Consider the following 15,009-nt stretch of genomic DNA (forward strand, 5'->3'; position numbering starts at 1 on the left):
GACAGAAGAACAGGAAGTGAGGATTTCTCAGAAGAAATAAGGACATTTAAAAGCAAAATGGAAGGATGAGGTAAGTGAAGGAGGACTGCACTAAGGTAAAGGAAGATATTAAGGGGGGAAAAAATTACCTTTACAACCCCTTTAAGGTAAAAAAACATATTTTTGTTATTTTCAATATAATAAGGGCAAATTATTTAGTCACATCACCCCCTGCCTCCATCCCCCTCTGAGGTGCCACAATCTCCCCCAGGCCCCCTGCCTCCATCGTCCCCTGCCTCCATCCTCCTCTGCGGTGCCACCAACAACCCCTGTCTCCATCCCCCACCCTCTGCGGTGCCGCCATCCCCCTCTGCGGTGCCACCAACACCCCCTGCATCCAATCACCCCCTGCCACTAACACACCCTGCCTCCAATCTCCCCCTGTCTCCAATCTCCACCTGCCTCCATTGCCCCTTTGCGGTGTCACCACAGCCACCATCCCCCCCTGCCTCCATCCCCCTCTGCGGTGCCACCGCAGCCACCATCCCCCCACCTCCATCCCCCTCTGCGGTGCCACCGCAGCCACCATCCCCCCTTGCCTCCATCCCCCTCTGCGGTGCCACCGCAGCCACCATCCCCCCCGCCTCCCTTGCCCCCTGCCTCCATCCCCCTCTGCGGTGCCACCGCAGCCACAATCACCCCCTACCTCCAATCTCCATGCGCAGTTCCAAGCCGAACCGATCTCGGCTATTTTCACTGGCACATTCCCGCAAACACGGACATTTACGAACGGGGGGGGGGGCGTTTTTACGAACTGTACGTAAAAATACGGAACAGTTGGCAACACTGCCACACCTATGATGGATACGGCCAATGATTTCTGGAATGATTGGGGAGCTATTATATATGTTTTAGGAACGATTTAATGTGATTACCGTATTTATCGGGGTATTGCGCGCTCCGGCGTATAGCGCGCACCCCTAAAGTGGACCCGCATTCCTGTGGAAAAAAGTTTTTTTGTACTTACAGTTTTAGTGTCTTGCGCGGCGTCCATCTGCGGCCTCGTCAGGTCCGGCGTCCGTCTGCGGCTTCGGGTGTCCTCTACGTCGGGTCCGGCGTCCTCCCCGCTCGTTTCCCGCGCCGAGTTTGAATACTGCTCCGGCATATACCGAGCGCAGTACACTCGTGTATAGTCGGGCAGGCTCGGCTACTCTCGCGCTCACGTCCTGTACGTCCAGGACGTGAGCGCGAGAGGAGCCGAGACTGCCCGACTTTACACGAGTGTACTGCGCTCGGTATATGCCGGCGCAGTATTCAAAATTGGACGCGGAAAAGCGGGTATCGGCGTATATCGCGCACCCACGATTTTGCCCTGATTTTCAGGGCACAAAAGTGCGCGGTATACGCCGATAAATACGGTATTTAATGTGATTAATTTTAGGTGGCAAAAAAAATATATGATGTCCGGAACCCCCGCTTTAATGAAGTTTGTGGTTACCTCTTACGGCAAAAGGAACCAAACCGCCAAACCAAAAGGGGTGAGGTGTAACTGATGTCTCGTGTACAACTTGCTCTAAAAAAAAAAAAAAAAGGGAAAAACCTCCGTCCCTTCATAGAGTCCCGAGGATGTGAATCATCCAAGCAAACAGGTTCCATTAAATATTAATCAATGCCGGATTCAATAAGTAGGCCTGGGGGTTCGGGAGATCAATTACTAACACTACAACAAACTCCAGTAAAATAAAAAACAAAAAAAAAAAAGTGAGGGAGACCGGCTCGCAGCTCGCCATAAATAAGTAATTGAAGCAAATTTCCAGCGTAGATCAGTGCTGGGACCGGGGACGGCAACGCGTGCCAGCGGAGGATGGACTTGTTTTTCCATTCCAGCTGATAATGTAACTCTGTCTGATTCATTTCCATAATTGCCGGTGTCATGGGAGACGCACAAAGATGCTGAGTTGACGGTCACTGCCGATCGTCTTATGTCATGTTTTCAGCCCGATTAAAGTACAAGCTCTGCACAAACATCGAGTATTCCGTAAAAAAAGTTATACATTCAAGATTCATTTTACCTTATGTTTTATTTTTGCCCCTTCATGACTAGTGTTGCTCACGAATATTCACAATTCGAATATTCGTTACGAATATGGCATATTCGAATATTCGCGAATAACTCGAATTTCGCGGCCAAAATTCGCTATTCCGAATATTCGTATTTTTTCAAATTTATTTTTAAAACAGATCACAGCCTATCGACGTCTAAAAGCATTGCTGGTATGATTAGAGACCCTGGGCCGAGTAGCTAAGCTGAGGCGATCCTTTTATGTTGCCGAATATTCGCAATCGCGAATATTCGATTTCCGAATATTCGCGAATACTTTCTCCGCCCTTCTGTTGCATCAGAGTCAAGCAGAGTTCTACCACAGTTCTACCACAGTTGTCAAAATTTCGCAATCAATTTCGCATTCGCAATAGCGAAATCTCGCAAAAAAATATATATCACGAATATTCGTCTATATATTCGTGATATATCGCTAAATCGAGTATGGCGTATTCCGCTCAACACTATTCATGACGAAGATAAAAGAAAATTTTAACACTTGATTTCATTTTTGCAACTTTGACGCGTTAGTAAAACTGTACGTTTCATCCCAACTACTTCATGTATCCAGGTGGATTGTACCGCACTTAGGGCCAGATTCAGAGAAGAAGTATGCCGGAGTGTCTGCTGATACTCCGGCGTACTTTCAAATTTGCCGCGTCGTATCTTAATTTGTAATTTACAAACAAAGATACGACGGCATTTGGCTAAGATCCGACAGGCTTACAGCTTCGTACGCCTTCAGATCTTAGGATGCAATACTTCGGCAGCCGCTGGGTGGAGATCGCGTCGTTTTCCGCGTCGGGTATGCTAATTAGCTGTTTATGGCGATCCACGAAGGTACGCGCGTTCGTCGCATTCTCTTACGTCGTCGCTAGTCGGCTTTTCGCGTCGCAAAGTTACGGCTGCTATTTAGGTGGTGTAACAATAGACAGCCCATGTTAAAGTATGGCCGTCGTTCCCGCGTCGAATTTCAAATTTTTTTTTTTTGCGTAAGTCGTCCGGGAATACGAAAGTACGTTACGCACGTCGCCATTCAAAAAAATTACGTCGGGGCGACGTCATTTCGCGCAAAGCACAGCGGGAAATTTCAAGACGGAGCATGCGCAGTACGTCCGGCGAGGGAACGCGCCTAATTTAAATGGTACACGCCCCATTTGAATTAGGCGGGCTTGCGCCGGACGGCTTTACGCTACGCCGCCGCAAGTTTACACGCAAGTGCTTTGTGAATCAAGCACTTACGCTGAAAACTTGCGGCGGAGTAACGTAAAGGACATACGTTACGCCGCCGCAATTCTTTATGAATCTGGCCCTTTATTTTTAGCCTTTTATTTGGCGGTAAATGATAATAAATATTTCCTGATTTATTTTTTTTATTATTATTATCAAAGGAAAACTGGCACAAAATATTTTTTTTAAAAAATGTTTAAATGTAACTCTATGGGCCAGATTCACATAGAATTGGATAGGCGCAGCGTATCAGAGATACGCTAAGCCGCCGTATCTTACCTAACTTTAAGTCGAATCCAAGTCGAATTGAAAATTTTGCGCTATTAGTTACGGCGGCGTAGTGTATTTCTGGCGGCGGAATTCAAATCGCCGATTAGGGGGCGTGATTCATTTAAATGAAGCGCGTCCCCGCGCCGATTGAACTGCGCATGCTCCGTTTCAAACTTTCCCGCCGTGCTTTGCGTGAAATGACATCGCAACGACGTCATTTTTTTTACTTAGACGTGACTTACGTCCATCCCTATTCACGGACGACTTACGCAAAAAAAAAATTCAAATTTCGACGCGGGAACGACGGCCATACTTTAACATGGCAAGTCTATCTATACGCCGCAAAATAGCAGCTTTAACTATACGCCGGAAAAAGCCGACTAGAGACGACGTAAGAGAATGCGACGGCCGCGCGTACGTTCGTGGATCGTCGGAAAAAGCTCATTTGCATACCGGCGCGGAAAACGACGCAAACTCCACCCAGCGGGCGCCGAAGTATTGCACCTACGATCCGAAGGCGTATGAAGCCATACGCCTGTCGGATCGAACCCAGATGCCGTCGTATCTTGGTTTGAGGATTCAAACTAAAGATACGACGCGGCAAATTTGAAAGTACGCCGGCGTATCAGTAGATACGCCGGCGTACTCTCTCTCTGGATCTGGCCCAATATTTTTTGCTATTACCATGATCTACCACCAAATAGCACCCCAAAATAAATTCTAAATATTTCCTGTTATTTTTTATTATTATTATTATTATTATTATTATTATTATTATTATTATTATTAATAAAGAAAAACTGGCACAAAATAGTAAGAAAATAAATAATAATATTTTTTTTAAAATGCAACTGTATATTTCTTGCTATTACCATAATCTAACACCAAAGAACACCCCAAAATGAATTCTAAATATTTCCAGATTTTTTTTTTATTATCATTATTATCAAAGGAAAACTGAAACAAAATAGTAAAAAAAAAAATTGAAAATGTAACTGTATATTTCTTGCTATTACCATGATCTACCACCAAAGAATACCCCAAAATAAATTCTAAATATTTCCTGATTTTTTTTTTATTATTATTATTATTATTATTATTATCATTATTATTATTAAAGGAAAACTGAAACAAAATAGTAAAAAAAAAAATAGAAAATGTAACTGTATATTTTTTGCTATTACCATAATCTACCACCAAAGAATACCCCAAAATAAATTCTAAATATTTCCTGTTTTTTTTTTTTATATTATTATCAAAGGGGAAAACTGGCACAAAATAGTAAAAAAAAAACAGAATTTGTTGAATTTGCGACTTTCCGAATTTTCAAAAAAAGCAAAAAAACGAAAAGAAACACATTATTTGGCAGTGCACAAGTCTAATGTGTACGCTTTGAGGGAAGGGGTTAAGTCTCTATGCAATGCAGGTAGATCATGGTTGGTGGGAGTGGCTGGCAGGGGGCTGTACAGAGCTTCCTGAAAACATCACAGCCCCCGGCCTCAGTACTCCTCCCAACAGACCTCAGGTCAAAAATTACTAGTTATTCCCCCCAAACCATTTCAGCCATAAGAGGGCGCAGTGACCACTAGCCAAAGGTCTGATGTTCACGTTTCTTCCAGGGATAAACGCCGTAATCATCTTCAGAAAATGTCCAGAGGGGCGTTCCTCTTCTTCATGTGGGCCTGGGACGTGTTGGCCGCCTCGGTCCTCATCGTGACCAACAAAGGAGCGACCGTTGGAAGAGGCCAAACCGTTTACATCACCGAAAATGAATTACGCTTCAACATCCCGAGCGACAGAGACTCCTGCAAGGTCCAAGTGGTCTCCAACGAGCCCACCACCCAACGAGTTGGAGTTTTGTCTCCTCAGGTAAGCTACATAGGCTTCTTATTTTTATTTATCATCGTATTCACCCCCCAGAGTCACACTGTAGGGGGGAGCCTTTCTCAAGCTTTTTACCCAAAGAAACACTAGAAATAGTTTTGAGAGTTGGGGGGGGGGGGGACCCCAACCCCACAAGACCAATTAATTGGTGGTCATGGGGAAGAATGTCCCTTACATTGGTGTCAAGTTCCTCCATCCCAAACTCGCTCATCCATGTCTTTATGGACCTTGCTTTGTGAACTGGTCCAAACCATTTGGTGGAGGGGGGATTATGGTGTAGGGTTGTTTTTCAGGGGTTGGGTTTGGTCCCTTGGGGCCAGATTCACAGTGGAGATACGACGGCATATCTGCTGATACGCCGTTGTATCTCTGTTTCTATCTATGCGACTGATTCATAGAATCAGTTACGCATAGATAGCCAGAAGATCCGACAGGCTACTATAGATACACCGTCGTATCTCTTTGTGAATCTGGCCCCATGTGTATGTAAAGGCAGGTGTCCCAATACTTTTGGTAATATAGTGTGCCTTCTTAGACCCAGTCTGGGCCACCTGCTGACTTGACACCATCCGCAGACAGCTTAACTCTTCAATAAAACACAGAATTTGAATCCAATGCAAATTTTCTTCAGACAATTGTAGTAAAGAGGATGTTGTGAGGAAACAATGACTTTCCTGAGCCCTGTGAATAACTAAAACTAACTAACTAAAAGTGGAAATGTTCTAGCTAGGACTGAACTAACTAGCACTAAACAGGAGGGGAAGACCGAGGAAGAAACCAAAAGCACATTGTAAACAGGTTGCAGTGGGCCACAACTGCCACTAGATGCCAGTATACTACAACTGAGGGTCTTTCAGCTTATGTTCTCTTGCAGGGATTTGATTGTCACTTCCTACCAGATGAAGTGCGGTACACACACAATGGGTCCCCCATGCTGGATGTCGATCAGGTGATGCTCAGGGTGTACAGGTACATTTTGCTGTATATTTTCATAGCAGTATTCTGATTCTATGCTAAGGTAAGGGGGTGGGTGCCAATTGGGGGCAGGGTAGCCAATAAAAGGGTAGCACAGACCCTCCTGTACATCATTAGTACAATGTGGGGCCCCGGGGGCAGCTTTATGGTGCAGGAAGTTCCAAGAGCTGCAAGTAACAGCTTCGATCCGACAGGCGTACGGCTTCGTACGCCTTCGGATCGTAGGTGCAATACTTCGGCGCCCGCTGGGTGGAGTTTGCGTCGTTTTCCACGTCGGGTATGCTAATTATTTTCTTCCGTCGATCCACGAAGGTACGCGCGGCCGTCGCATTCTCTTACGTCGTCTCTAGTCAGCTTTTTCCGGCGTATAGTTAAAGCTGCTGTTTCGTGGCGTATAGATAGACTTGCCATGTTAAAGTATGGCCGTCGTTCCCGCGTCGAATTTTGATTTTTTAATTTTTTTTGTGTAAGTCGTCCGTGAATAGGAAAGGATGTAACTCACGTCTACGTTCAAAAAAATGAGGTCGGTGCGACGTCATTTCACGCAAAGCACGGCGGGAAATTTCAAAACGGAGCATGCGCATTTCAATCGGCGCGGGGACGTGCTTCATTTAAATGAATCACGCCCCCTACCCGCCCAATTTGAAATACGCGCTGAGAAATACACTACGCCGCCGTAATTTACGGCGCAAAATCTTCCTGGATTCGAAATTCCGCCAGGTAAGATACGGCAGCGTAGCGTATCTCTGATACGCTGCGCCAGGGCAATTCTTTGTGAATCTGGCACCCTATATTTATAATTAATATTAATATTTATAAATTATTATTATTTTTATTTATTTTTTACAGTTTTGTTTAATAGAAAAAAAAATATGCACAATTTCTATTTAAATAAATACGTGAAGTTTATGGTTTGGCATTATACTACAATATATGTAATTGTAATTATTTTTTTTCTTTAATATATAAATATGAGAAGTTTGTTTAGCATCCTTAATTATACACTCTACACATAATGGACTTTTAAGGTGGCAAACTTTTAAGGTGGCAAACAATAAAATTCACATCATTTTACCTAAAATTATAATTTTAACAATTATATTTATTTATTAATTAATAAAATGTATCACATACAATTAAAATTTTTATAATATAGAAATATGTGAAGCTTGTTTAGCATCCTTAATTATACACTCTACACACAATGGACTTTTAAGGTGCCAAACAATAATATTAACATATTTATATATTTTATTTATCTTTAAATAAATACAATTATACAAATTGTTTCTGTCAAAATATATCAATTTTTTTGTTTGGCATCCTAAAAGTCCATTGGATGTACCGTACATAATGAAAGTAATAAAAAAAAAGTATTATATAACAAAATGGCAACTGTTTATAATACACATTTCTGTAGAAAACTAGAAATATTATATTAAATTGTAATGTTTTTAATATATAAAGATGAGAAGTTTTTTTAGCATCCTTAATTATACACTCTAGACACAATGTACTGTTAAGGTGGCAAACAATAAAATTCACATCATTTTACATAAAATTATCATTTTAACAATTATATTTATTGATTAATAAAATTTATCACATACAGTTTAAATTTGTATAATATATAAATATGTGAAGTTTGTTTAGCATCCTTAATTATACACTCTACACACAATGGACTTCTAAGGTGCCATACAATAAAATTCACATAATTTTATGTAAAAATAATTTTTTACAATTTATTTATTAATTAATTAAATATATCACATAACATTGTAATTCTTATAATATGTAAATATGCAAAGTTTGTTTAGCATACTTAATTATACACTCTACACACAATGGACTTTTAAGGTGGTAAACAATAATATTTACATATTTATATACATTTTAAAATATATATATATATATATATATTAAATCTTTAAGTAAATATTAATATATACAGTTGTAATTTTTTTTTTCTGTCAAAATATATTACGTTTATTGTTTGACATCTTAAAAGTCCCTTGGGTGTAACGTACACAATTAAAGTATTTGAGTAGTTTTTGGTTGTGACACCACAACCACACACATAATTTTACGTAAAAATACATTTTTACAATTTTATTTTTTAATTAATAAAATATATGACATAAAATTGTAATTTTTATCATATATAAATATGTGAAGTTTGTTTAGCATCCTTAATTATACACAATGGACATTTAAGGTGCCAAACAATAATATTTACATATTTATATACATTTAAAAAAATATATATTTAATCTTTAAGTAAATATTAATAAATACAATTGTTAAAAAAAAAATTCTGTCAAAATATAAGGGACCAGATTCACGTAGAATTCCGGCGGCGTAACGTATTGCATTTACGTTACACCGCCGCAAGTTTTATGGGCAAGTGCTTGATTCACAAAGCACTTGCCTGTACGGCGGCGTAGCGTAAATCCGTCCGGCGCAAGCCCGCCTAATTCAAATGGGGCGTGTATCATTTAAATTAGGCGCGTTCCCGCGCCGAACGTACTGCGCATGCTCCGTTTTGAAATTTCCCGCCGTGCTTTTGCACGAAATGACGTAATTTTTTGAACGTCGACGTGAGTTACGTCCATTCCTATTCAGGGACGACTTACGCAAAAAAAAAAAAAATTTGAAATTCGACACGGGAACGACGGCCATACTTTAACATGGCAAGTCTAAAGATAAGCCACGAAATACCAGCTTTAACTATACGCCGGGAAAAGCCGACTAGCGACGACGTAAGAGAATGCGACGGCCGCGCGTACCTTCGTGAATCGCCATAAACAGCTAATTAGCATACCCGACGCGGAAAACGACGCAAACTCCACCCAGCGGGCGCCGAAGTATTACACCTACGATCCGAAGGCGTACGAAGCCGTATGCCTGTCGGATCGAAGCCAGAAGCCATCGTATCTTGGTTTGAGGATTCAAACTAAAGATACGACGCGGCAAATTTGAAAGTACGCCGGTGTATCAGTAGATACTCCGGCGTACTTCTTCTCTGAATCTGGCCCAATAAGTTTATTGTTTGGCAACTTAAAAGATCAGTTTGAAAAAAAAAATGTATTTTTATTTTGTACCAAAGATGTTTGATTTCCTCCAGTTTCTTATGAGCAGTCTGGAGATTGTATCCTACAGATAGGAGATCTCCGTTTGTAAAAAAAAAAAGAAAAAAAAGAAACAAGTAATTTATAACAAAATTGCAACTGTTTATATTACACATTTTTGTAGCAAACTAAATATCATCCAGCTTCTACTATAAAACATCCAAAAAAAATTTTTTGTGACACCTCCAGACTATTCATCTGTCTGTTCTGTCAAAATAATGCAAAGGCCGGTCTGGAACTTTAAATGCCAACAGAATTATTCACTAGAAATGGTCGAAACCATGGTTATAAATCACCAATAAATATTTCTACCGCCGCTGATTGTAGTCGTCTGTGTTTTCCAAAACCAGACGCAAATTCCTGTGCGGCCTCTTTGATCAAGTCTGTTTTGTGGTTAAAAAAAAACAATAAAAATCCCAGCACAGCAGACCCAGTCCATTGTCTGAAGTCTTTGAAAAGCCACTATGTCACAATTAGTATCATTTTATTTTTTGTGTTGCTCTTGAAATATGTTTATTATCACTATTATTAGAGATGAGCAATCTTGTAAAAATCTGGTTTTCTGCTCAAACCAGGCCCGCGCTGGCCTTAACCACCTAACAGCCCCGGAGGATTTTTCTCCTCTTCCTGACCAAAGCGCTTTTTACAAATTGGCACTGCGTCGCTTTAACTGACAGTTGAGCAGTCATGCGAGATGTTTTATCCAAACAAAATTCCCACAAATAGAGCTTTCTTTTGGTGGTATTTGATTACCACTGCGGTTTTTATTTTTTGTGCAAACAAAAGAAGCGTGACAGTTTTGGGAAAAAAAAACATGGGGCAGATCCACGTAGCGCGGCGCATATATCCGCCGGGCGTAGCGTGTCTAAGATACACTACGCCGCCGTAACTTACTTTTTTTTTGAATCTTCAAAGAATTTGCGCCGTAAGTTACGGCAGCGTAGTGTATCTTTGGCGGCGTAAGGGCGCGCAATTCAAATGGATGTGATGGGGGCGTGTTTCATGTAAATACGTCGTGACCCGACGTAAACAACGTTTTTTTTGAACAGCGCATGTGCCGTCCGTGGTATCCCAGTGCGCATGCTCGAAATTAAACCGGAACATGGCAATGTTTACGACGGCGACGTCATTCTACGCAAATCCCTATTCGCGAACGACTTACGCAAATGACGTAAAAAATTCAAAATTTGAAGCGGGAACGACGGCCATACTTAACATTGAGTACGCCTCATATTAGCATCTTTAACTATACGCCGGAAAAAGCCGAACGCAAACGACGTAAAAAAATGCTCCGGCCAGACGTACGTTTGTGGATCGCCGTAACTAGCTAATTTGCATACTCGACGCAGAATTATACGAAAACGCCACCTAGCGTCCGGCGGAAAAAATGCATCTACGATCCGACGGCGTACTAAGACGTACGCCTGTCGGATCGATCCGAGAAGCAGTCGTATCTTGTTTTGTAGATACAAAACAAAGATACGACGCAGGAAATTTAAAATTACGCGGCGTATCAATAGATACGCCGGCGTAATTCTTTTGTGGATCTGCCCCTATATTTTTTACATTTTGCTATAATAAATATCCCCAAATAAAAAATGAAATAAAAAATGTCTTCATCAGTTTAGGCCAATATGTATTTTTCTACATATTTTTGGTAAAAAGAAAATCGCAATAAGCGTATATTGATTGGTTTGCTCAAAATTTATAGCGTCTGCAAACTATGGTAAAAGATTTATGGCATTTTTATGGCATTTTTATTTTTTACTAGTAAGGGTGGCGATCTGTGATTTTTAGCGGTACTGTGACATTGCGACGTACAAATCGGAGACTTTTGACACTTTTTTGGGGCTATTGGCATTTGTACAGCGATCAGTGCTATTAGGCTGCAATTCTAGGCCGGCTGCTAGGTGGCGCTTCCATTGCGGTCGGCGTAGAATATGCAAATGACTTGTTACGCCGATTCACGAACGTCCGCTTTGCCCGTCGCTGTAAATTTACGTCGTTTCCGTAGAGATATGCGTCGTAAAGATAAAGCTGGGCCCTAGGTGGTCTAGCCAATGTTAAGTATGGCCGTCGTTCCCGCGTCGAAATTTGAAATTTCACGTTGTTTGCGTAAGTCATTTACGCCATTTACGTTAACGTCGAAACCAATGATGTCCTTGCGACGTCATTTAGGGCAATGCACGTCGGGAAATTTTAGGGACGGCGCATGCGCAGTACGTTCGGTGCGGGAACGCGCCTAATTTAAATGGTCCCCGCCCCATTTGAATTAGGCGGGCTTGCGCCGGACGGCTTTACGCTACGCCGCCGCAAGTTTACAGGCAAGTGCTCTGTGAATCAAGCACTTGCGCTGAAAACTTGCTGCGGAGTAACGTAAAGGACATACGTTACGCCGCCGTGCAGCTACGTGAATCTGGCCCTATAACTTTTGTGCAAACCAATCAATATACGCTTATTGCGGTTTTTTGTTTTTTACCAGAAATATGTCGAAGAATACGTATCGGCCTAAACTGAGAAAACATTTTTATTTTTATTTTTTTTAAATTGGGATATTATTATAACAAACAGTAAAACAATATTGTGTTTTTAAAAAATTTCTGTATTTTTTTGTTTATAGCGCAAAAAATAAAAACCGCAGAGTTGATCAAATACCACTAAAAGAAAACTCTATTTGTGGGAAAAAAATTGATAAAAATATAGGGCCAGATTCACGTAGAAGTGCGGCGGCGTAACGTATCATAGATACGTTACACCGCCGCAAGTTTTCATCGCAAGTGCCTGATTCACAGAGCACTTGCAATGAAAACCTACGCTGGCAGCCTCCGGCGTAAGCCCGCGTAATTTAAATGGGCGTGTGCCATTTAAATTGGGCGCGCTCCCGCGCCGGACCTACTGCGCATGCTCCGTTTCGAAATTTCTGCCGTGCTTTGCGCGCCGTGACGTCCTTTTTTTGAACAGCGACGCGCGTAGCGTAATTCCGTTTTCCCGGACGGCTTACGCAAACAACGTTATTTTTAAAATTTCGACGCGGGAACGACGGCCATACTTTATACAGCAATACATTTGCTGTGTAAAGTTAAGGCACCAAAAACGACGACTAACTTTGCGACAGGAAACTAGACTAGCGGCGACGTAGCGAACGCGAAAATCCGTCGTGAATCGCCGTAACTCCTAATTTGCTTACCCGACGCTGGTTTACAACGCAAACTCCCCCCAGCGGCGGCCGCGGTATTGCATCCTAAGATCCGACAGTGTAAAACAATTACACATGTCGGATCTTAGGGATATCTATGCGTAACTGGTTCTATGAATCAGTCGCATAGATACTCTGAGAGATACGACGGAGTATCTCCGCTGTGAATCTGGCCCATAATTTGGGTACAGTGTTGTATGACCGCGCAATTGTCATTCAAAATCCGTCAGTGCTGAAAGCTGAAAATCGGTCTGGGCAGGATGGGGGTTTAAGTGACCAGTAAGGAAGTGGTTAATGGTGACTAAAATAAATAAAAATAAATAAAGACCTATAAACAACAAATGTTGAGGGTTTTGAAGGGCACCCACTTCTTCAGGGCTTTTTTTTTTAATGGGTTTGAGAGAGATCTGATTAGTGGTTTCTAGACATGTGCCTAATTGCTTTACTACAGCTAATCTTTTCTAATTGTTGTGTTCAAAGATTGCCTTTTCCTATATCGTAGGTTTTCTGAACGGGAGACATTGGTGGAAAGTTTTATTTTAGAAGTAAAAATTACAGAGCCGTTGGCCGGCATTGTTCTTCTCGGAGAGAATTCTCTAGAAGTTCCAGAGTTTTATGGCGTTTCTTCTAAATCGGTGGACAAAAACATCCTGTCCTTCAAGAATCGTTTGGAAAGACCGGGGACCAACTGCGTGGCCAGGACCCTTGGATCTGAGCTGGGTCTTCCTGCCCATGGACGGATGGTGATAGAGGATTCAAAGCGTGACAGCAGACTTGTGGCTGGATCTCTTCCGAACCCGCGAGTCAGGAACTGTGAGTGCGCTGATGACATATTGAATGCCCATCTACAGGGCCGATCCTAGGGTCATAGGCGCCGTCCGTGGAATTTCCCAGTGTGCATTGCTCCAAAGTACGCCGCAAGGACGTCATTGGTTTCGACGTGAACGTAAATGACGTCCAGCCCCATTCACGGACGACTTATGCAAATGACGTAACTTTTTCAAATTTTGACGCGGGAACGACGGCCATACTTAACATTGTTACGCCGCACTTATGCCACCAGGGGCAACATTACGCCGGGAAAAGCCTAACGTAAACGGCGTAACTTTACTGCGTCGGCCGGGCGTACGTTCGGGAATTCGCGTATCTAGCTAATTTGCATACTCGACGCGGAATTCGACGGAAGCGCCACCTAGCGGCCAGCGTAAAAATGCAGTTACGATCCGACGGCGTAAGAGACTTACGCCTGTCGGATCTAGCAGATATCTATGCGTAACTGATTCTAAGAATCAGGCGCATAGATACGACGGCGCAAGGCAGATATACGACGGCGTATCTGGAGATACGCCGTCGTATCTGGAGATACGCCGTCGTATCTCCACTGAGAATCCGGGCCATTATTTTTAGTTGAAACTTTTTTATTCCTTTTCTCTCCAGACAGGCAAGAAAAATTGCGATGTTCTGGCAACAAGGCCTGCCAACCGGGACTAAAGGAAATGAGGTTACTGAAGGCCAACTGTGCCGATCTTCTTGAGATGGGTATCAGATATGAACACCTCAGTCCTCCCTCCCCCGATGTCGATTACATACCGCTCCAGGTTGAGTATCGCAGCCAAGACAACCGAAAACAGTTGCAGGTCAGTAACAAATCTTCTAACATTACCATGAAAGGAGAGGTCTTAGTTGTGTATGTTGGCGGATGTATGTGATGCCATGTAACAACTTTTGGTGTTAAACAGACACGTGCAATTCGTTTAGTTCCAAATTTGTTTTTTAACAAATTTTGACAAATTTGTTAATTTGTCAACGTCAATCCATTTTTTAACTTCAGGCTCAGAACATCTGGATTCCTGTAAACATCTCAGGCGCAGTTCCCAACACTCCACCCCAGGCGGCCTTCATGCCCATGTTTATCCTGGAAATCGACCAGTTCATCTTGACCCCTCTTACCACGGCCACTCTCGACGCCGAAGATGATGAGACTCCAAAGAATAAACTTGTATTTAAGATCAGTAAGCCACCGCCCGAGGGATATCTCACCCATGTAGATGACCAGACCAAAGCCATTACCTCCTTCACCTGGCAAGACTTGCATGACCTGAAGATAGCGTACCAGCCACCCAACACCTCCCATCCCGACAGACGCAACTACGAGGTGAGTTGTGAGCTTAAATTTCCAAATTCACCCGTTCTTGTCTAACAGCCGTCAGTAGATTATCAGGGCAATAAAAGTGAAAATCATA

At 42.3% G+C, this 15,009-nt stretch overlaps 1 protein-coding gene across 1 annotated transcript in view; it reads left to right on the top strand.

The window, feature by feature from the left end:
- Nucleotides 1-15,009, top strand: part of LOC120946085 (FRAS1-related extracellular matrix protein 1-like) — a 208,926-nt gene that overhangs the window by 11,343 nt on the left and 182,574 nt on the right. The window contains exons 2-6 of the mRNA XM_040360818.1: nucleotides 5,200-5,449; nucleotides 6,339-6,433; nucleotides 13,269-13,579; nucleotides 14,204-14,403; nucleotides 14,598-14,921. Of these exons, the coding sequence (XP_040216752.1) occupies nucleotides 5,228-5,449; nucleotides 6,339-6,433; nucleotides 13,269-13,579; nucleotides 14,204-14,403; nucleotides 14,598-14,921 (1,152 nt within the window). The 5' untranslated portion in view covers nucleotides 5,200-5,227. The remainder of the gene's footprint in view (nucleotides 1-5,199; nucleotides 5,450-6,338; nucleotides 6,434-13,268; nucleotides 13,580-14,203; nucleotides 14,404-14,597; nucleotides 14,922-15,009) is intronic.

Source organism: Rana temporaria, chromosome 7, assembly GCF_905171775.1.
Source record: "Rana temporaria chromosome 7, aRanTem1.1, whole genome shotgun sequence".
Classification (NCBI taxonomy): Eukaryota; Metazoa; Chordata; class Amphibia; order Anura; family Ranidae; genus Rana; species Rana temporaria.